Source organism: Pelobates fuscus, chromosome 4, assembly GCF_036172605.1.
Source record: "Pelobates fuscus isolate aPelFus1 chromosome 4, aPelFus1.pri, whole genome shotgun sequence".
Taxonomy (NCBI): Eukaryota; Metazoa; Chordata; class Amphibia; order Anura; family Pelobatidae; genus Pelobates; species Pelobates fuscus.
The window spans coordinates 376408556-376429977 of record NC_086320.1 but is presented as its reverse complement, the minus strand read 5'-3'; the positions used below and the strand labels follow the sequence as shown (position 1 = coordinate 376429977).

The 21422-nt window shown below is 40.7% G+C and overlaps 1 protein-coding gene across 29 annotated transcripts in view; it reads right to left on the bottom strand.

The window, feature by feature from the left end:
- OBSCN (obscurin, cytoskeletal calmodulin and titin-interacting RhoGEF) overlaps nucleotides 1-21422 on the bottom strand; it is a 344733-nt gene that overhangs the window by 11642 nt on the left and 311669 nt on the right. For all 29 annotated transcript variants that reach the window (XM_063452748.1, XM_063452749.1, XM_063452760.1 and 26 more), the window contains 12 exons: nucleotides 19995-20195; nucleotides 19480-19540; nucleotides 17031-17108; nucleotides 15390-15562; nucleotides 13868-13894; nucleotides 12728-12880; nucleotides 12345-12390; nucleotides 12030-12107; nucleotides 8559-11595; nucleotides 3694-3819; nucleotides 1497-1604; nucleotides 1109-1276 (listed from right to left, as the gene is read on the bottom strand). In XM_063452748.1, coding sequence (XP_063308818.1) covers nucleotides 1109-1276; nucleotides 1497-1604; nucleotides 3694-3819; nucleotides 8559-11595; nucleotides 12030-12107; nucleotides 12345-12390; nucleotides 12728-12880; nucleotides 13868-13894; nucleotides 15390-15562; nucleotides 17031-17108; nucleotides 19480-19540; nucleotides 19995-20195 — 4256 coding nt within the window. The remainder of the gene's footprint in view (nucleotides 1-1108; nucleotides 1277-1496; nucleotides 1605-3693; nucleotides 3820-8558; nucleotides 11596-12029; nucleotides 12108-12344; nucleotides 12391-12727; nucleotides 12881-13867; nucleotides 13895-15389; nucleotides 15563-17030; nucleotides 17109-19479; nucleotides 19541-19994; nucleotides 20196-21422) is intronic.

Below are 21422 nucleotides of genomic sequence, written 5' to 3'. Positions count from 1 at the left end.
GTTACTTGTCCCTCCCACCCTCTCTGTGGTTAGTTGTTGTTCCCCGTGTGGTCACAGCGGCGGTGAAGGGCTAGGATAAATGGGAAGTAGGTGGAGTGTGAAGTGGTCATGGCAAGGTTTCGGCTGGATTAGGCTGGAGTGGTTCAATTGGTTGGTAGGTTCGAGCTCATCGGTGGTTCCGAATCTGGGGGGTGTAGGGGTGTCTCGGTACACCCCTACAAGTTAAACAATTGGTTATGGGGCCTCTTTGGTAGGCTGGGTTATGGGGCCTCTTTGGTAGGCCGTGTGTTATGTTATATGTTATTTATACTGTTATTTATTGTTTATTGATATGGGGTCATTGCCAGGGGTAATTATGTACGGAGGGGGACTGTATTAAATTATGATTCATTTATGTTTTAATTAAATAAAGCTGTGGACTACATATTTCCAACAGAAAAGATGGTGTCCGTGTCTTATTAAAGGTCTGTGTGGTGTTTATAGCACATGCCGAATAACGACTGTGCACATGTCATTTGTTTTTGGCAGACATTGTTAGGCTAAGCTGGAGGAATGCTATTAATGTCTTGTTAGATTATTGTCCATCTCAATACTGACAGACAAATTCCAGGGATTCTAGTTAAGCATTGCAGCTATTGTGACTTCCAGAAGACGTTAATAATATGGCAACTAGCTATGATGGAACTTATTAATTCTTAAACAATAATAAAGAAATGCTTCTTAGACAGAAAAGGCAAAATTCTCGTGCTGTATAATAATACAGCCGACAACGGGAGCTACGAAGCCGTAAGAGACGGTCAACCTTGCCCCCGGGTAGTTATGAAACCTTCGCTCTAATATCAGCCCCGTGGGTAAATTGCGCTATTTATTTTGTGGCCAGATGTATGTTCTAACTGACCAGGTTATTGCACTTTAATTGTTTTTTCTTTATTCTTTTTTATGTTGTTTTTTAATAAATAAACGTGCTTTCTATATGTAGATTGTACCTATGATTTTTGCAGCGTTACTCCGTGATCTCTCGTTTGCTTATTATGTAACTATTATAGTAGCATGTTCATCGCCTGCACACATGATCAGTGTCTGACATACGCCAACCAATGCCACTTACCTGCCTTCTTTATAATGCAGCATGTGGTGGCACTACCTTGATCGTTGGAGGCCACACAGGCATATATCCCCAAATCGTGTGTATTGACCACCAGTATGGTGAGAAGATGGTAATTCTTCAGAGTAGAAGAAATGAGGACTCTCTCATTACCCTGAATTGCTAACCCATCTGAAAGAGAAATGCATGAGAAGAGTTAAGGAAAAAGGATATCTTTGCAAAAAGATATGGGAGGTGAGCTCATCTGAGAATGGACACTGGACAAGAAGACCATCAAGGATGGGTGGAGAAACAAGGAAAACATGACTCTCATTCAAAGACAGAAACGGAAGGAAGAAATAAAAGATTGATCAACTAGATTCATCGGTGGGATTAAAAGACATATTAGTACCTTTAAACCATTTAACATCAGCTGGGGGCTGGGCAGTTCTGCACGAGAGGGTGATCAAGTGACCGATAACGACAGTCTGGTCTGTGAGCTCTTCCACAAAAGCAGGCGCTGAAAAACAGGAAGAATCCGCTAAGTGTTTAATGGATCAGAACTACTCCAGAAATCTCCTTCTGTGAGACTGTGAGACTTGTCATGGCACTGATACTGTTTGAATAAAGCAGGTCCGAAGCTCATAATTCAGAATTAGATCATATTCAAAAATGGAGATGATAATAATTTTTTATTATCCCTGGCAAGAAAATAAAAGAGTAACTTTACAAAGATATAACTTTGTCCAAGGTCTGTTCTAGTTCTTTCTGCATGCTGGTGGGCGCTACACATGGAACAGTCAAACTTCACAGACCGGCAACTAATGACAACACTATGGAATCTATGGCGCCTACTCTACGTCAGATAAAACAGAAAAGAATTAGAGTAAATGGAACAAGCCTCGCTGGCTCTCTCTCACCTTATGGCTGAATCACGTTTTTTATTAACAGCTTTGTTTGTAGAATATATAAAAAAGTATATCCATTCCTGGCAATACCATTAGTGCAAACCTGCACGCCTTTGCAAGCCCTCCCCTTCTAACCACGCCCAGACTTTCTGTGGCTGTCCAATCACAGACTTCCCAATGCAGCTCAATGAGAAGTCTTTGTAATGCAGGTGCTCTGGGCAATTACTGCCTCTTGAGTTTAGCTTCACTGAGCAAAACAAAAAAGGAAGTAACAGCACTGGTTGTCTGACTGACAGCCAGGGGGGTGTAACCAAGTTGCCAATAAAAGTGCCAATTTTGTGTTGAAATGTGCACATTTTGCAAAATGAAAACACTATGATCACATAAAACACTTCAGCAAACTAAATCGCTCTAGGGGTCTAGAATGTCCCTTTAATAATTGCATTGCCAAATAGACTAAATGTAACTTTCATCGATGTCTGATTTGACATAGAGCACCTCTCTCCTTGGTGCTGGGCAAGGTAATACCACTGGAGTAAACAGGCTATTGTGGGAATTTAGAGGAATCATATCATGTGCCTGTTTCCACTGAAATTAAATAGGGACAGGCCAATCTGACATCCAACAAGGTTTTCTTCCTCTCCCACAAGCTCCATAAGGCTAACTGAAGCGGCAGGCGTGCTAGAGTGCACCTGCCTTCCCACTACTCAATGGAAAGTGTGCACTGGTGCATTCACAGCTACAGCGCAGAGGCTGCTCTCCGTAAGTAGTCTATGATTGGTACATTCCCTGAGAGTCTCTGCTGGGCATAAAGGGGCTTTCACAGGCTGCAGACAGCACCTAATGTACCTAATACATCTTAAAAAAAAGATTATATATAAAAAGTGCTTTGCTCAAGTTTTAGGCTGGTTTTCTAGTTCGTTTTCCATTTGAACCTATTTAGTTCCTTATCTGTGCTAAAATATTCTTTACTCCACCTCTTTCGTCATTTTATTTCCTTGTTTTGTGAATATTTTTTAGTTTACAAATTTGTCGCTTCCAATGTATAAAAAAAAAGATGTGGAAAAGTGCACTATTTCTTTTCGATACATTTTTAAACCACCGTCAGAGTGACAGGAAAATGGCGGTCACTATCGTCTTTTTTTTTTTAAGGTGTTTCTCTTAACACCATGATCACTTGAGTGCTTGAAGCCTTTATGTGCTGCGTTTCAATTTAGAGTGTCTGAGGCAGCGTCTTTAGCCACCAGAACAATAGTTTAATATCAGTTTTGTCTATATTGGATGTCTGTCAGCTCTCGTAGAATGCTGGCGACAGACGACCAGTGGTGGCATGGTCTCCTCCTCTGTGCTTCTCAAGTTCTCCCCTCAGTCCATACTCTGGGATGTCCCTCCCCCATACAGCAGAATTGGGCTGCACGGAGAACGTAGTGTTCTATCAGTGTGGAGGGTAGATAGATCATTTTGACACATTACAGAAAAGGCAGAAAAAAAGTCATCAATTTATAAAGGGTAGAGAAACATTTTTATAGATAAAAAATGGCACTTTTTATACATGGCCACCTATATTTCTTGTAAGTTAGAATAAGGGATGTGAGCCAGAAGATTTACACCACCATAACTAATAGATTTTATTTCTTGTTTCTGACACAGCTGGAATGGCTTTTAGATTGTTTCACCATCGTTCGGACCAGCAGCAGCTACCTTTGTCCTTTGCTGAGAGATTGGGAAGCTTGAATGAAGGGAAGGTGGGCTTCTTCTTGGCTTGGCTGGGTGGTCTCCCAGAGGATGCTTGCTCTGTCTGCTCAGCCTCAGTCACTTTAGTGGAACCTAAGATAGAAATGCACTTAGTTGGTAAGCAGATGAACCTCCATTTTCGACAGATCAAACATAAAATGCTCCACTGCCTGTTTAATTATGCTTCCTGTAATGTACGACAGACTAATGGCTAGACTACAGCATACAATGAACTGGTATTGTCCAGATTTATTTATTGAGGGCATTATATTGACTGTAATGTAGCCCCAAGTAGTCAAAGCGCAGCTAAGCGGACAAGGGCCTTGACAGGAGTTAGGAGGCGGGCATAGGAGGATGAAAGGAAGTATGGGGTTATGGGTAAGTGGGATGGGATATTTAAATAGGCAGCCATTTTGAGTGAATTCACTTTTAATTTCCTACCTGACCGAGTTTGTCCCACCCACCCTCCCTGTATTTTGTTTCTGGTGGGGGGTTATCCCGTTTTTTCACAGCGGCGGGATAGGGAGCTGAAGGAGAAGGAATAGGCTCCCCAGGATGAACGTAACAGAAGCGGAAAACTGTGGTCCTTGGTGGTTGGTAGGTTTCGAGTCCTGTCGGTGGCTCAGAACCTGGTGGGGTAGGGGTTATGTTTGGCACTTTAAGTTGGTATGTTGGAATAATGTTGGTATATGTTATATATATGTGTCATTTATATGGGGGTCATTGCCTTTTTTATACTAACAGAAGGATTCGGATGCAAGGGCGGAGAATGGGGGCAATGACCCATGTTTATTTTTTAAGTTATTATTGTGATTATTATTATTATTATTATTATTATTATTAATTTATAAGTAATATGGTTATTATGATTATTCAAGATTGTTTAATAAAGCTGTGGACAATTTTTCCCATATACCCTAGTGTCAGTGCGTTATTGGGGAAAGTATGTGGGAGGGTTGTCCTGGAATCCGACTGCCCATATGGCGACTATACACCGGTCATGTAGATGTCGCCCTTTTTGAAGGCTTCGGCAGGGAAGTGTAAAGCTAAACACACAGTCACACACACACAAATAACTTTATATAGTGGATACAGAATATGTATAACCAGCATGTTTGTTCTTTTACACTTCTGTATCTTTGATGTCATTTAAGGCTGACCCCACAATGCAGTACATTCACGCACAGGAGTCCAGTCATAGGATTCTGTATCTCTGACATCACACAATGACCTCACAATGTAGAACATTCACTCACAGCAGGCCAGAGGCTGGATTATGTAACTTTGGCATCACAGGATGACTTCTCAGTGCTGCACATACACTTACAGGAGTTCAGTGGCATGATTCTGTAACTATAACATCACACAATGACCTCACAATGCAGAATATTCGCTCACAACAATCCACTGGCAGGATTCTGTAACTCTCACATTACAGGATGACCTCACAATGCAGCACAAACCACTCACAGGAGCCCAATAGCAGGATTTTGTAATGCTGAATCCTAGCATATCCAATCTGAGGAGCAAAAGGGATGAATTCTGTAAATATATCATTCCAGGATGACCTCACAAAGCAGCACATCCACTCTCAGGAGCCCAGTGTCAGTATTCTGTAACTATGATGTCACACACTGACCTCACAAAGCAGCACATCCATTCACAGGAGCCCAGAGAGGATTCTGTAACTACGATGTCACACACTGACCTCACAAAGCAGCACATCCACTCTCAGGAGCCCGGTGTCAGGATTCTGTAACTATGATGTCACACACTGACCTCACAAAGCAGCACATCCACTCAAAGGAGCCCAGTGTTAGTATTCTGTAACTATGATGTCACACACTGACCTCACAAAGCAGCACATCCACTCAAAAGAGCCCAAGCAGGATTCTGTAACTATGATGTCACACACTGACCTCACAATGCAGGACATCCATTCACAGGAGCCAAGGCAGGATTCTGTAACTATGATGTCACACACTGACCTCACAAAGCAGCACATCCACTCACAGGAGCCCAGGCAGGATTCTGTAACTATGATGTCACACAATGACCTGACAAAGCAGCACATCCATTCACAGGAGCCCAGACAGAATTCTGTAACTATGATGTCACACACTGACCTCACAAAGCAGCACATCCACTCACAGGAACCCAGTGTCAGGATTCTGTAACTATGATGTCACACACTGACCTCACAAAGCAGCACATCCATTCACAGGAGCACAGGCAGGATTCTGTAACTATGATGTCACACACTGACCTCACAATGCAGCACACCCACTCACAGGAGCCCAGGCATGATTCCGTAACTATGATGTCACACACTGACCTCACAATGCAGGACATCCATTCACAGGAGCCCAGGCATGATTCTGTAACTATGAAGTCACACACTGACCTCACAATGCAGCACATCCACTCACAGGAGCCCAGACAGGATTCTGTAACTATGATGTCACACACTTACCTCACAAAGCAGCACATCCACTCACAGGAGCCCAGGCATGATTCTGTAACTATGATGTCATACACTGACCTCACAATGCAGCACATCCACTCACAGGAGCCCAGACAGGATTCTGTCACTATGATGTCACACACTGACCTCACAAAGCAGCACATCCATTCACAGGAGCCCAGGCAGGATTCTGTAACTATGATGTCACACACTGACCTCACAATGCAGGACATCCATTCACAGGAGCCAAGGCAGGATTCTGTAACTATGATCTCACACACTGACCTCACAATGCAGCACACTCACTCACAGGAGCCAGGCAGGATTCTGTAACTATGATGTCACACACTGAACTCACAATGCAGGACATCCACTCACAGGAGCCCAGGCAGGATTCTCTAACTATGATGTCACACACTGACCTGACAAAGCAGCACATCCATTCACAGGAGCCCAGGCAGGATTCTGTAACTATGATGTCACACACTGACCTCACAATGCAAGACACCCATTCACAGGAGCCCAGACAGGATTCTGTAACTATGATGTCACACACTGACCTCACAATACAGCACATCCATTCACAGGAGCACAGGCAGGATTCTGTAACTATGATGTCACACACTGACCTCACAATGCAGCACATCCATTCACAGGAGCCCAGGCAGGATTCTGTAACTATGATGTCACACACTGACCTCACAATGCATTCACAGGAGCACAGGCAGGATTCTGTAACTATGATGTCACACACTGACCTCACAAAGCAGCACATCCACTCACAGGAGCCCAGGCAGGATTCTGTGACTATGATGTCACACACTGACCTCACAATGCAGCACATCCACTCACAGGAGCCCAGGCAGGATTCTGTAACTATGATGTCACACACTGACCTCACAATGCAGCACACCCACTCTCAGGAGCCCAGGCATGATTCTGTAACTATGATGTCACACACTGACCTCACAATGCAGCACATCCATTCACAGGAGCCCAGGCAGGATTCTGTAACTATGATGTCACACACTGACCTCACAAAGCAGCACATCCACTCACAGGAGCAAGGCAGGATTCTGTAACTATGATGTCACACACTGACCTCACAATGCAGGACATCCATTCACAGGAGCCCAGGCAGGATTCTGTAACTATGATGTCACACACTGACCTCACAATGCAGCACACCCACTCACAGGAGCCAGGCAGGATTATGTAACTATGATGTCACACTCTGACCTCACAATGCAAGACACCCATTCACAGGAACCCAGACAGGATTCTGTAACTATGATGTCACACACTGACCTCACAATGCAGGACATCCATTCACCTGATGGAGATGAACTCTCTTTGATGGCTCTATCTGTTTATATGATTAGGTAAGATGCCTTTACCTGACAGTTTAATGAAGGGCTAGTGCTAATTTGCTGAAAGCATTTATATACATTTTAATATTATAAGGCCAGACAGCGAGTGAGAGACAAGCATTGCAGTGCAGAGAACTTGTCACCCATTGGCTGCCCACGGTGGCTTGTATCTGCCTAATAATCCTCCGGATTTGTACTGGTATAGATAACACACTTGTATCTACTGCCTTCCTTGACTCATGTATCTTTTTCTAGAACTTTCAAGAGATCTGTTGGATTTCCCTGTGGATCTCCCAGACAGCATCGGGGAGAGTCACTGACTATTGAAATGAGAGAGAATTGTCAGATAAATGAGCAGATAAGGAAAATAAAAGACACAGGAGCTATGGAGGGAACAGAGAGACAGAGGCCAGAGAAAAAGAAAGTGATAAAGAGATAAAGGAGGGGTAAAGTGAGATACACAAATAAAGTAAGAGGTGTGCCTGACTGACAACATTTACAGTACATTTATAAATGTTTACTACATACTTTTGGAACTTTTATTGCTTTTAGTTTGTTTATTAGTTTATATGTACTTGCGGGTTTATATCAATGTGTCACGTGATGCAAGTCCTTTTAACGCTCTCCTTTCTCACGTCCCTATAAAGGTAATTATTTCATAAATACGAGTCAATGGGAAGTGTTGTTTAAAAGTTGGTCAACCTCCATGAAAACCAACGGACGATACCTGCTGATTACCCAATATGTGGTTATCCGTGGCCCAATATCTCCAGAGTGCATTTCTGGGATTTACTATGTATTTTAAAAGATAAACAATCAAGTGGCCAAATAAGTAAATATCACAATCCATAAATATTCTAAAAATGAAACATTGATTTAAAAATTAGAACTATCTTAAAAATGTCTGAATCATTCAAAATATTAACAAAACAAGACATTTTTAATTACTATTGGTTACTATACAGTTTCATTTAAATGAAAAGTTCACTTAAATTTACCAGATTGTGATTCACTTTGTTTCATTTCGTGTCCGTTCCCCTGCTTTCCTTTGATTATCCGGGAAATATTGGCCACCGAAGCTCTCATTTTCTGCTTAAGACTTTGATCGGAGGACTTTCCTGCTGACTCTGACTTTCCATGAGGTCGAAAGAGTTTTATCCGTTTCCGTGAACTGGAACCTTTTCTCTCCTTAGCTTTGGCTTTGCCAGGATCTGATGGCTGCAGTGACTGCAATGGGGTAGAAGAATGGAATTCTAGGTCCTTCGCTACTTGTGGTTCCTTTTCTTTCAATCCTTGCCTAAAATCGCTGGCTGGTTGTGAAATCTGTGACAACAAACTAAATTTGCCATCAGTTGTGGGACATTTCTCATGTTCTTTGGATTCTAAAGGGAATGTTTCAATATCAAAAAATTCAAAGAGTTGGGAATGTGCAGTCTCGATGTTTAAATGCTCTGAACTGGTAGCTGCATCTCCATAATGCAATTCTCCAATCTCCACCAGGGAGACCTCCGACTGCCTCCCTGCCTCATCAAAGTCGGAGAAATTGTCTGACCTTCTCCCTGTTCCTGTACTGTCAGAGTGCGAGATAAGTGTTTTGCTGGAGCTGCGACTTTCAATGGTGAACTCTTCAAACTGTTCTGAGGTCAGAGTAGAGGGTCGGACCTGATAGAGGGTCTCATATAAGCTGCATTGTGAAATTGATGTGGCTTGTGATATTTTTGTGGTTTGATCTGATGGACTTGACCGCATTATTGATGGTTCCGTCTCCATAGCACAGTAATTTTCAATGCTATATCCTTCCTTTTGCATTTCTAATGGTTCTGAAGACTGGTCTTCAACTAATGGAAATGGAAGGTCTACATGGGGCATCTGCTCCTGTTGATCAGCCAATACATCCATCTCTTCTGACAGATCAGCCATCTCTCCAACCAAGCTCTCTAATGCAGTGGTTAGCTCCCCAGTATAAATAGAGGGCTGGAACTCCTTCCCTACACTATGGCTGTCACCCTTTAATTCAAGTTTGGCTACTATAGCAGGAGAGCATTTTGCTTTATTGTCTAGACTATGTTCAGATTCATGATGTACAATGTCAAGCGATATATCTTCTTCAAGAGGTATAGCTTGTGAATCATGCTGGTTCTTCATTGCTACTGTTTGGCCAACAGGAAGATAACCACAGTGCAGATCTGTTGCATGTGTATCAGTAGGTTTGCCCTCTACCACTTGTCCTGTAGATGTAAGAATTTGTGGTTGAATATCTATGTTTGTGGTAGCCACTACCTGTACCATGTTTATGGGTTGGGCTATGTTACCACTGAGTTGCTCAGTAGGTAAATGTTCTTCAAATATAGGGGAAGTGACCATGGGTCCTTGATGAATCACTGCTATACTTATATGGTCATCGATAAATTGCACGGCATGTGTTTTCTCTTCAATGGCAGGTTCTGGAAATATCTGATGATCCTCATTCATGTTTTTTTCTTTTGTCAAGACCTGCTTGTACAGAGATGGTGCAGGCAAAGTTTCTTCTCGGGTGTGTGGAAATAAGAAAGAATCACTATCTGGGATTGTTTGGATGGTAAGATTCACTCCACTGACTGCATTGATGCATTTATTTCCAGATGGTGTCACCAAGGGTTTCTTGGCATCTGTTTCGGATGTGTTGGCAGGCAGTTTGGTTGCCTCTGAAACTGGCAGGTTCTTTTGTTTGACAAATGCTATTATGGTACTTTCTTCTTCCACAGGTGTGGCAGATGATGTTTTTTCTTTGATTGAAACAGTATCCAGCAGAGGATGTTGATGTAAAACTGCAATAATTGTATTTTCATTCTCCATGGACCCTGCAGTAAGTGGTCTTTGTGTTGACTGAGTAAAAAATGGCAGTGAACGCTGATTACTGTCCTGCCACATTGGCCTTTCTTTATTTGGTTCAGATAGATGCTTAAGTTGATTGTCTGACAGTAAAGGTTCTTTAGAATGAGATTTAATTTCAATGTCAGTTGTCCTAATTGGAAGTTTTGCATCCGTAGAGTGGCCAGGATCTGACTCCTCTGTCAGAGGTCCCTTATAAATACTTAGAGGTCTTGATTTGCTGTCATCAAGAGAGCGACTTCTGGTAGAGGCTCTAAAAGAGTTCCTTAATGAACCCTTTGCTGTATCAAATGAAACTGACTTTTTCAAAGAGCCAGATAAAATATCTTGGTCAGTTAATGCCTGGTCATGTCCTGCTAACCTTTGTTCCATTGCAAACTGCTCAAGCAGAGGCTCTCGTAGACCACTTAAAATTTTTGGCGAATATCCTGCTTTCATTAAACTCCTTCGTGCTCGTTCACGATGTTTGATGAAATCCTTCTCCTTCATTGACCCTTCCTGGGGAGCTAAACCAGGGCCTTCACTTACTTGGTTATAGAAGGTGCTGCTAATTATACTTTGCCTTGGTACACACACTAATTGTGGTTTGTTGACTCCTGCTTCCACTGGTAATACACTGTCTGCAGAGGAACCTCTAACAAAATGCCCTGTTCTCCCTTTTTTTGATTTAAGGTCACCAACCTCAATAGTTGCTGCTTTGAATAAAGGTGGTTTACTTGGCGATTTTTGCACAGAATCAACTAACATTTCTTCTGCCTCCTCCAACTTGACTCTGTTATTACCCAACCCAACGACTTTTGGAGTTTCCTGTTGCTCATCAGACACAGTATTAGCAATGATTGCTTCTCTATGTTCCATCTTTCTTTTCTCCATAAGACCATCTTTATCTCCCGCAGTTATTGTTTCTATCAGATCTTGTTGTTGAAGTTGGTCCTGCTCCGCCATTTTGAAGATGGATAAGTGCAACTCAAGTGAAGGGTTACAATCTCTAGCAGTGGGACTGATATCACTGTCATTATCAGAAGATGAGCCACTGCTGGATGATGAACTGCTGTTTTCCATCAAGTGCCTGGGGACACCCAGTGAGGTGCTGTCCATGTTACCCTGCAGAAGGTCTGGAATGGATCTCATCACCAGTATGGACTTATAGCACATTAAGGAACGCTGGAACGAGAAGGCAGCACACAAATTAAATCTGTAATTATAACATAGAAATACTATAAATACTATGGATTTTGATTAAAATGCTCAGGACAAGGATATTCACTGATATTTAAGGGTAAATCATACAGTTACAAATGTACAATTGGCTATTCACTGAAAACATATCAAATCTCAACAGAAATAAAAAAAAAATAACACAACTTCTGACTCAGCAGAAAGAAGGTAAAGAATGGCAATATGTCTCCAAAAAAATGATGGCTCAGCATGGCTCCCCAGATGGCATTAGGCTGGTCAAACATCATGGGAACCACAGTGTAGAAACCACAATGTCTCTGAAAGTAATGTTTATACAGATATAAGTGCTACTCTTGCATTATAAGAAGGCAAATTCCACAGTAATCCAGGTCTATTCATTGAGTGCTACAGTTACTGACCTGCCACCGACTCCGTGCTACAAAGAATTTCAGGCTCTTGGTGTGGATAGGATGTGTGCCCTGTAAGCCGGAAACCTCCTGAAACACATAATTTCATAATTCAGAAACCATGTTATCTACAGGTCAATTCATTGAATGCATACCATTGGAAAATGACATATTTCTAATTGCGTTAATACACACAGAGTATTCATACAACAATTAAATCAAAATTCGAGAAGAACAAAAGTAAAAAAATGGAAAATATGGAAAATATGGAAAACAATTTAATTTAATTTGCTTCTTTTCTGTTCATTCAAATGAAAAACTGCTTACCCGAATCCACTTGTGTTGGAGACAATCCAAAGCGTTTGGTCTAAGTCTGAGGATGAGCAATTCAAAAACATAAAAATAAGAATATGTTTGCACATTAAATATATAAATCCCATCATTTAAACAACGAATTTAGAACTGCCATACAGTGTAAATACACTGCCATACACTGTATGTCTTTTTATTTCATAGACAAAATAAGTAATGGTGACACCGGTGTTTTGTCAGCACTTATACGTGCCTCCAATAAAGCAATCAGGCCCTGGAAGAATTGTTTGCTGGAATAGGTGAAGATATCTGGAGAACCTTGTTGTTTTTTGGAAGCTCGGGGACTATTATCGTGTTTTTTTAATGACTTTTAATGTGTTTAGTTTAAGCATACATACTCTGGGGACATCTGGATTGTCTTTTTCATGAAGTCCTTTGCTTCTTCACTCAGTTGTACAAATCCTGGGCAGTTCCAGTTCATTTTACCTTTCTGTACGTTCAAAAGTGTTTGTCTGTCATTTTGACCAGAAAATGGACAGGCACAAATCAAGCTAAAAAACAGAAATTACACAGATTCCATTATTGTTGAATTAAATGACAAAAGTTCAACATATTATTATTATTAACAAAGGGTGGACTAACAGACACATATTTGTAACCAGACAAGTTGGACACACAGGAACAGTGGGATTGAGGGCCCTGCTCAATGAGCTTACATGCTAGAGGGAGTGAGTGCAAAAGGTAAGGGTATGGTAGAAAAGTAGATTGATAGATTAGTATTAACTGAGGGCTTATTTATTTATTTAATTATTTATTTTGCTGAAAGTTCCAGGAGATGAATCAGGGTGTGGGGAGAATAAGCTATTAACAGTTTAATTAATATGCTTTCCTGAAGAAATGAGTTTTAAATGATTTTTGAAGGAATAGAGACTGAGTGAAAGTCTAACAGAGAAGGTAAGGGTGTTCCATCGGAATGGTGCAGCGCTAGAGAGGTCTTGGAAGACGAGCATCAGAGGGGGGAATTCGAACAGAGAATAGACGCAGGTCTTCTGCAGAGCGTAGGGGCCTAGACAGGACATACTTGTGTGTTATGGAGGATAGGTAGAGCAGCATTATGTAGAGATTTGTAAGCAAGTACCAGAATCTTAAATTGAGCCCAATATCTTATAGGAAGGCAATGTAGGGACTGATGGGGTGGGGGGACACAGGAAGATTGCCTTGCTTCCGCATTCATTCAGAACCTCGCTACAGATTCCCAGACATTGGCAGTGTGAAGGTTAATCACCACTGCAACATAGTCTGGTTTTTATTAGCACTGTCCTCTATGACTGGGTTAGCCAACAGATAGATATCTATACTAATGTCTGCAGGTCACTCGGTGGTCCAATGTAGATTCTGCAAAAATACTAGAACAACATTAAACATTGCCTTAGACCCATACAAAAATGTTTGCAATTTAATACAGCTTTTCTACAAAGCTTGCAGAATTGGTTTATATTATACAAAACCGAACTAAGACGAATACAAGTTTTACTCACCATAAGTAGCTTATAACTCCAACAGGCCTAAAGTGAAAAAAATGAATAACATGTTACTTTATTATACATAATGTGAGTTTCTCAAAGCAATAGGTTTATTTTTTTAGTTAGTTTTATTTAACTCAATATTGTTTCCAGCTGTCGGTCACTGCAGTGACGCCCTGGAAATACTAACACAATGTTCATAGTTAAAGGTGGATCGTCACTTCTCTGACATTAACACCACCAAATAAAACAATCTTTTTTTCACAAGTCGCTTCTTTTATCTTTTAAACTTGCACTAAAGATCCAGCAAACTCCATTATAATCCAGTTCAGACAAGGAAAAGTCGGGGGGCACATTGCAAATAAGGAGAAATAGAAAAAAACATTCCATTTATCCTCCTCTCTGTATGCTCTCTCTGTGCTGACTGCCAGGTGTAAAGGGCGGAGCTTATAACAATGATTGACAGAGAGCTAAGATGGAGGTGGCGCTCTCTATACTGTCTGCCAGGTGTAAAGGGCGGAGCTTATAACAATGATTGACAGGGAGCTAAGATGGAGGCGGCTCTCTCTATACTGACTGTCAGGTGTAAAGGGCGGAGCTTATAACAATGACTGACAGGGAGCTAAGATGGAGGTGGGTCTCTCTATATTGACTGCCAGGTGTACTATAAGAACAATAAGGATGTGGACTTCTTTCCTGAAGAATTAGTTTTATCAGAGTCTAGACAGATGTTTAAACAGCAACTGGATGCATACTTGCAAAAACATAATATTCAATGATATAATTTTTCAATTTTATGGTAATAGTTTCTTGATTCCACGATAAATCTGACTGCCATTCTGGGGTCAAGAAGGATTTCCCCCCCTAGTTTGTTGCAAAATTGAAAGTGCTTCAAACTGGGGATTTTTTGCCTTCTTTTGGATCAACAGCAAAAAAAAACAGATCTGAGGAAGGCTGAACTTGATGGACACATGTCTCTTTTCTGCTTACGTAACTATGCTCCTTAGAGAAGTCAATCAGGCAGCCTTGAACAAGGGTCTATATATGCCACCACCCTGCCCTGTTCCTTCAGATTGGTAATACAATACATAATGAAGAATGGTTTAGCCTGTCCTCTAGATTACACAAGAATTGTTTATTACATGTTTATAGAAAGTGGAAAGAATAGTTTATTATGGGCTTACAGAAAGCTCTATCTATGAAACCTCTGTAAGATCAGAATGTTGCCACTCATTGTATACGCCCAATAAACTAGTTACTGTATTAATTGGAGGAAGTGCTAGCCATTCTTCATACTGGGCCACTAATGTTTGGACTGATTTCTGTTTCTTTTCCTACTTGTTTGAGGACCAGTACTAGTCAATGCCCTCATTAGATACTACAGTACTTTCTAAAACAAAAATAATTTTAATAGCATATATGTAATAACCATTGTTTATGCTGTTTTGATATTTTGATCCGTTTCAGATATATATAAGGGAATGGATGAGGCAAAAAAGGAAAGGTCTGCTCTTTATAATATTGTTCCAATATTTACCATATATCAGACGCTTTAGACACAGGCAGTTGGCAGGCAATTTCTGGTGACACGAAATCAGGGGAGCCATATTTGCTATATTGATGTTCAGAATGATTTATTTTTTGGGCAAATCCAAAATCACAGAGTTTGAGATCCTCGTGGTCTGTGTGAACCATCAGTATGTTTGAAGGCTATAAAAAGAAAATAAATAACGTTATAGTTAATATCAATAAAAAGTTGGATGCTATATGTTGTTTACAGTAAGACTGTACCAGAGACAAAGCATCATTTCATGTTGAGGTTATAACTTTTTTCACAGTAAGTGGAGTGGAGTTTGGAGCCAATCGCAGTTATAAGGCCAGATCTCCTGGCCCCAACTAGTGTCCATCAGTCCGGGCCACCGCAGCTCTGACCCTGGTGATGGTCTGCTGATAGTAGGCTTGTTCACAGCAGAGAAATTAGTTTCATCCGAGTCACTTTTGCCGAACATAAAAAACATTTCCAGATGGATGAATTTCAGTCATATGGCGGTTCGGCATAGCCAAATTTCAATAAAGAAGCATGATTTAAGAAAACGATTCGGATGAGTCAAAAGGCACGAAAATGGGACAATCAGTGTACTGCTATATATCTACACTGAACAAAATTCTAAACGCAACACTTATGTTTTTGCCCCTATTTTTCATGAGCTGAACTCAAAGATTTAATACTTTTTCTATGTACACAAAAGGCCTATTCCTCTCAAACATTGCTCACAAATCTGTCTAAATCTGTGTTAGTGAGCACTTCTCCTTTGCCGAGATAATCCATCCACCTCACAGGTGTGGCAAATCAAGATGCTGATTAGACAGCATGATAATTGCACAGGTGTGCCTTAGGCTGGCCACAAAAAAAGGCCACTCTAAAATGGGCAGTTTTACTGTACTGGAGTGGTCTGGGGGGCGGTGGTCCGAAAACCAGTCAGTATCTGGTGTGACCACCATTTGCCTCACGCAGTGCAACACATCTCCTTCACATAGAGTTGATCAGGTTGTTGATTGTGGCCTGTGGAATGTTAATCCACTCTTCTTCAATGGCTGTGCGAAGTTGCTGGATATTTTTCCCATTAATCATCACTTTATTTGGTGCAACGGGCGGAATTCAGAATCACAAATCAGAATGTTCATGCTTGTCCATTGCGCCTTTCGTTCGGTTTGTGATTTAGTTACGTTTTGGTGCTGAATTCGGGAATTCAACCGATCACTCAGATTCAAACTAATTGCATTTTGTAACAAAATGAATCTCCAAGTCTTATTGATAGGTCTCTTTACTGCTTCATAGCCATGTGTGAATGCAGTGAATATCTACGATGATTATAGTCTACTAGCAGTCTCGCTCACAGTCTATTTGTAGCCTTGCTAGTTCTTATTCCAGTGAAACATAAAGAGACGCCCCTTCTTATACATCCATTTACCTCCTGTAACTAAGTAAGGCTCCCATTTTCTTTTCTACAATTTAAAAAGTTTAAAAGTTTTCGAATAAGAAATGTTTTTTACATTTAGCTGATTATTATTTTATTTTTGAAAAAAATAAATAAAAAAATTCTGTGTACACACCACAAATCAAACACCCTGTATGAATCAAGGACTGCCGGTTTCAGAAAATAAAATGTATATTTACCTTAATATCCAAGTGTAATATGTTCTTATCATGGAGATATAAAATGGCTTCCAGAATCTGTCTGATATATAATTTAACCTACAAAATCAGAAGAGTGACAAAGGCATGTCAAATACGAGAATGGAAAGAAACGCTTTCATATGACTGGATAACGTCTATATCAAATTATAGTGTGACAAACCAGACAGATACAAAAAAACATTCAATTTTTCTTTGCAAGTATTGTGTCAAAATAGCCAAGTCAAGAGTCCAGCTATGCATTTTGGGCTAAACGTTTCTTTTCTTTTTACTATTTATCATAATTCACAGTTTATTGCGTATGGCCTCTAACATACTTTTTCGGAGTTCCAGTAGATATAATTTAAGTGGCTGAATTCTGTCTAATATCTATCCCACCAATGCAACGTCTGCTTGCTGCACCCACTTTACCTAATTCTATCATTGCCCAGGCACATATCTCAGGGTTATGGTGACATGTAAGGGGGCAGTGATACTCATAATAAATTGTCATTGAGAATGAACTTTTTATTGGACTTTATAAGTCAGTAATTACATTGATTCTGAAAACCTTAAAGAACTGATGGTTTGCAATATTTAATTTTAATTTATAAAATAAGTGATTTCTGGCAAATTGTAACATGTTTTATGTTCCTGTTGATTTATTGTAATTTTTATAAGTAATATTAATTTCCTCATTATTAAAAACAGCTACCAGTGGGTAGTTCTTAATTGTCAAGTACTTATTGTATCACTAATTTAAAATATAATAAATAAAATGCATTTTTGGTAATTCTATGTTTTACAAACAGGTTTACAAGAAAGCCTCTAGATGGCACTGCTGAGCAGCCCCACTCTCCACACCCAACAATATTGTGGTCCAATTTAACTAAACATAGTGCCGATATCACTGGGTTCTCACATTGATACATTTTATTAGCGGATTCACTAGGAATGGAATTTGGCCAAGTAGTTGGAGACTGACAGAGGCATTAATCGAGTAATATGTATTCCCTATAAGTTGATTTACTATATATCCGGTGTCTTCAAAAAGTGTTTTATTCAGTTATAGAGAAGCTGTTCAGCCAACATTGGAGCCTTGGTATCTCCAAACTTGGCACCTCCAAACTTGGCACCAGACAGCAGGTCTACAAGAAGCAGCGCCCACTCAGCACTGGGAGAAATCAGGCAGCTACTAAAACGATTCAATCAGTTTAACCTTTCTCTCCTGGCAGCGAGGATACATGTGCTTTTTTTTGTTTGTCTTAAAAAACACTTATAATTATGTATTATTATTAAAAACAAAGCATTACATATAAGATTACATCAATGTGCATTATTTAGCTATTAATAAATATGTTAATAGATTTTCATTGCACATTGTACTTCCTGCGACAAAAGACCCCATTAAATAAAACACAATGTTTGTTAGCATAGTAATATTAACAAAACCGTTCAGCCAGCGATGTCATGCCAATAGTAAAAAGTACAGATAAACTGAAAAGAAATGATAATTTGATTTCCCTTCCTGGTGTTAAAAGATCCTCCAAATCTGGTGTACATGTTATGCGCAGATTTAAACATACTTAACGGAACACTGTACATTTATTTTACGTTTTCTCTTTCCAAAAGTATTTAATTAATTATCAATAAGTATTAGTGCCACCTCTGTAATTAATCTAATTTTAATTTTAAAACATGTATTTACCTTTATTCTATTTGCATTGGATGTCCCCTCGTGGCAGTTAGTTCTGCCCCATTGAGTGCCTTATTTTATTTTTTTTGCCCCATCAATAGCTTCGCGTAGAGAAGTATTGCATACCGTACGCGGATGCTGGGCACTCAACACGATCCACCACTCTAATAATTCTCACAGGCAGTCATTAAATTCAATGATTCTCTATGAGAAATTGCAAATGCTACACCGCACATGCGTGCATTGTGCGTGTTTATAAGCGGTGAGCTGATTGACAGAAGTCCTGCTGATTTTCTACTGTGATTCACCTTTATCTAAGCTTCAAGTCCATGAGCTGTGTATAGCTTAATCCATAAAGCTGCATTCCATATCAATTAATGGGAGGGGGATGGCAGTGTAACAATTATTTGACATTACCTGAGGATGCAGCCTGTGGAATAGAGGCACGCTGGGCGTGATGGTGTCACGGTGTGGTTGGGTATGCAATACAGGAAATTGAATTGCATACTCAACTAAATGGAGGGATTAGTGGCATGGCTAGAAACTGTGCTTCGAAGTCTCATAACTAGAAACTAAATATAGTTACAAAAAATGAACAAAACCATGAACTTAATGATTGCTCTATGAGAACTTCAATGATATGAAGTTGTTATAGTGAATACAATGTACCTTTAAACCTTTAATCTTTTCTACTAAAAACAATAGAATGTCTAATCTAGACTGCCAACACATAGTCAACACGAACACGTGTGTTACCTCGTTTTCTGTGACTGCGTTTTTCCTGAACAAACGATCAAGAAGTTCCTCACCGCAACATCTGCCCCATTTCAGGAAAACAAAGCTCATAGAAAATATACCTTTTATCAAATTATCTGCAGAGGAAGACAGATAGGAAGCATATCCTAGGGGAAGGGTAGACAACCTTCAGCACTCAGGATGTTTTGAACTACATCTCCCATAATGCTCTGACATCCATAATGTTGGCAAAGCAAACCATGGAGATGTATCCCACAATATCTGGAGTGCCGAAGGTTGCCTACCCCTGTAGGTAACACATAATACTTGAGCATGTCAATTAATCTTTTATTTATTTAATAAAATCCTCATCATATAAACAGGAGACCTTTCACCTCCCAAGGAGCAGTAGATTAGTAATATGTGACACAGTAGAAGTGATTGCAAATAACCTGCTCAATACTATTCAACAGTTAATGAATAAATGGTACCATATAGATAAAATGGCAAAATATGCCAATTACCAGAAAGGATACATTTCCAGGATAAGAATTAAGGTCTTTTTTGTTTCGAAGGAGTCAAGAAGCAGGGTGACTTTGCTGTGAGTCACTTCAGAGAGGATGTCTCGTTCCCGGTACACCTGCTGACGCGTTTTGCTTCTTAGAGGAATAAACTTGGCTGCACAAGTCATTCCATTTCCTTTGTGGACCACTCGCTTTAAGAAGCCAAATGAACCTCTGTATTGAAAATAATACTATGTCTCTGGATTTTGCATATGAAGATACGATGACACATGTAAAAGCTTGCAATAATGGGCAAGATCAACAGGGCAAATTTTTCCCACAATAGGTATCTATATAGGTAAATTCAGTCGTTATTAGCTGACACGTACACACAAATAAACCGCATTCGTTGCAGAGTAAACATAAAACCAACTACAACCCCATATAAGGGGAGAAAGCAAAAATACCTAACGCATTCAATGTTTAAAATCAAATTTATTCATAGGTTTACCATGAGGAGGAAGGATTCTGGTTTGCTTTGTTTACAAATAAGATAGGTCAAACAGACCGATAGATAAGATTGACAGATATAGATAGATACATAGATAAATGATACAGATAGATAGATAGATAGCAGGAATGAACCAAAATTTTGTCTGACAAAATTTTCAGCTGGAAATGGGCCTATCCCATTTCGGACGAAAAAGGGGAAATCGGACGAAAATCAGGAGGGGGCACCGCGGTTTGCCCTGTGTGCCGCCAGGTGCGAGGCCCCTCCCATCTGCCCGGGGAGAAAGCCAGCACAGTCTGCAGCTCCGCCGGGTGTGAGCTGCAGACTGTGCTATATCTCGCAATCTCTGCCCAATCAGAGCATTGCCATGGTAACCTGACTTCTGAATATCGCAAGATACACCACAGTCTGCAGCTCACACCGGGTGGAGCTGCAGACTGGAGAGACACACCACCAGACTACCAGGGAGCCAGGACACTGGATCACCAGGGAAGCAAAGGTATTACTAACACCCTCCCTCAGTCACTCTGTCACCTCCTCTCTCAGTCACCAGTCAACCCCTCCCTCAGTCACTCTGTCACCTCCTCTCTCAGTCACCAGTCAACCCCTCCCTCAGTCACTCTGTCACCTCCTCTCTCAGTCACCAGTCAACCCCTCCCTCAGGCACTCTGTCACCCCCTCTCTCAGTCGCTGTCACCTTTCCCTCAGGCACTCTGTCACCCCCTCCCTCAGGTACTGTCACCCCCTTCATCAGTCACTCTGTCACCCTCCCCTCAGTCACTCTGTCACCCCCTCTCTCAGTCACTGTCACCCCCTTCCTCAGTCACTCTGTCACCCCCTCCCTCAGTCGCTCTGTCACCCCCTCTCTCAGTCACTGTCACCCCCTCTCTCAGTCACTGTCACCCCCTCTCTCAGTCACTGTCACCCCCTCCCTCAGTCCCTCTGTCACC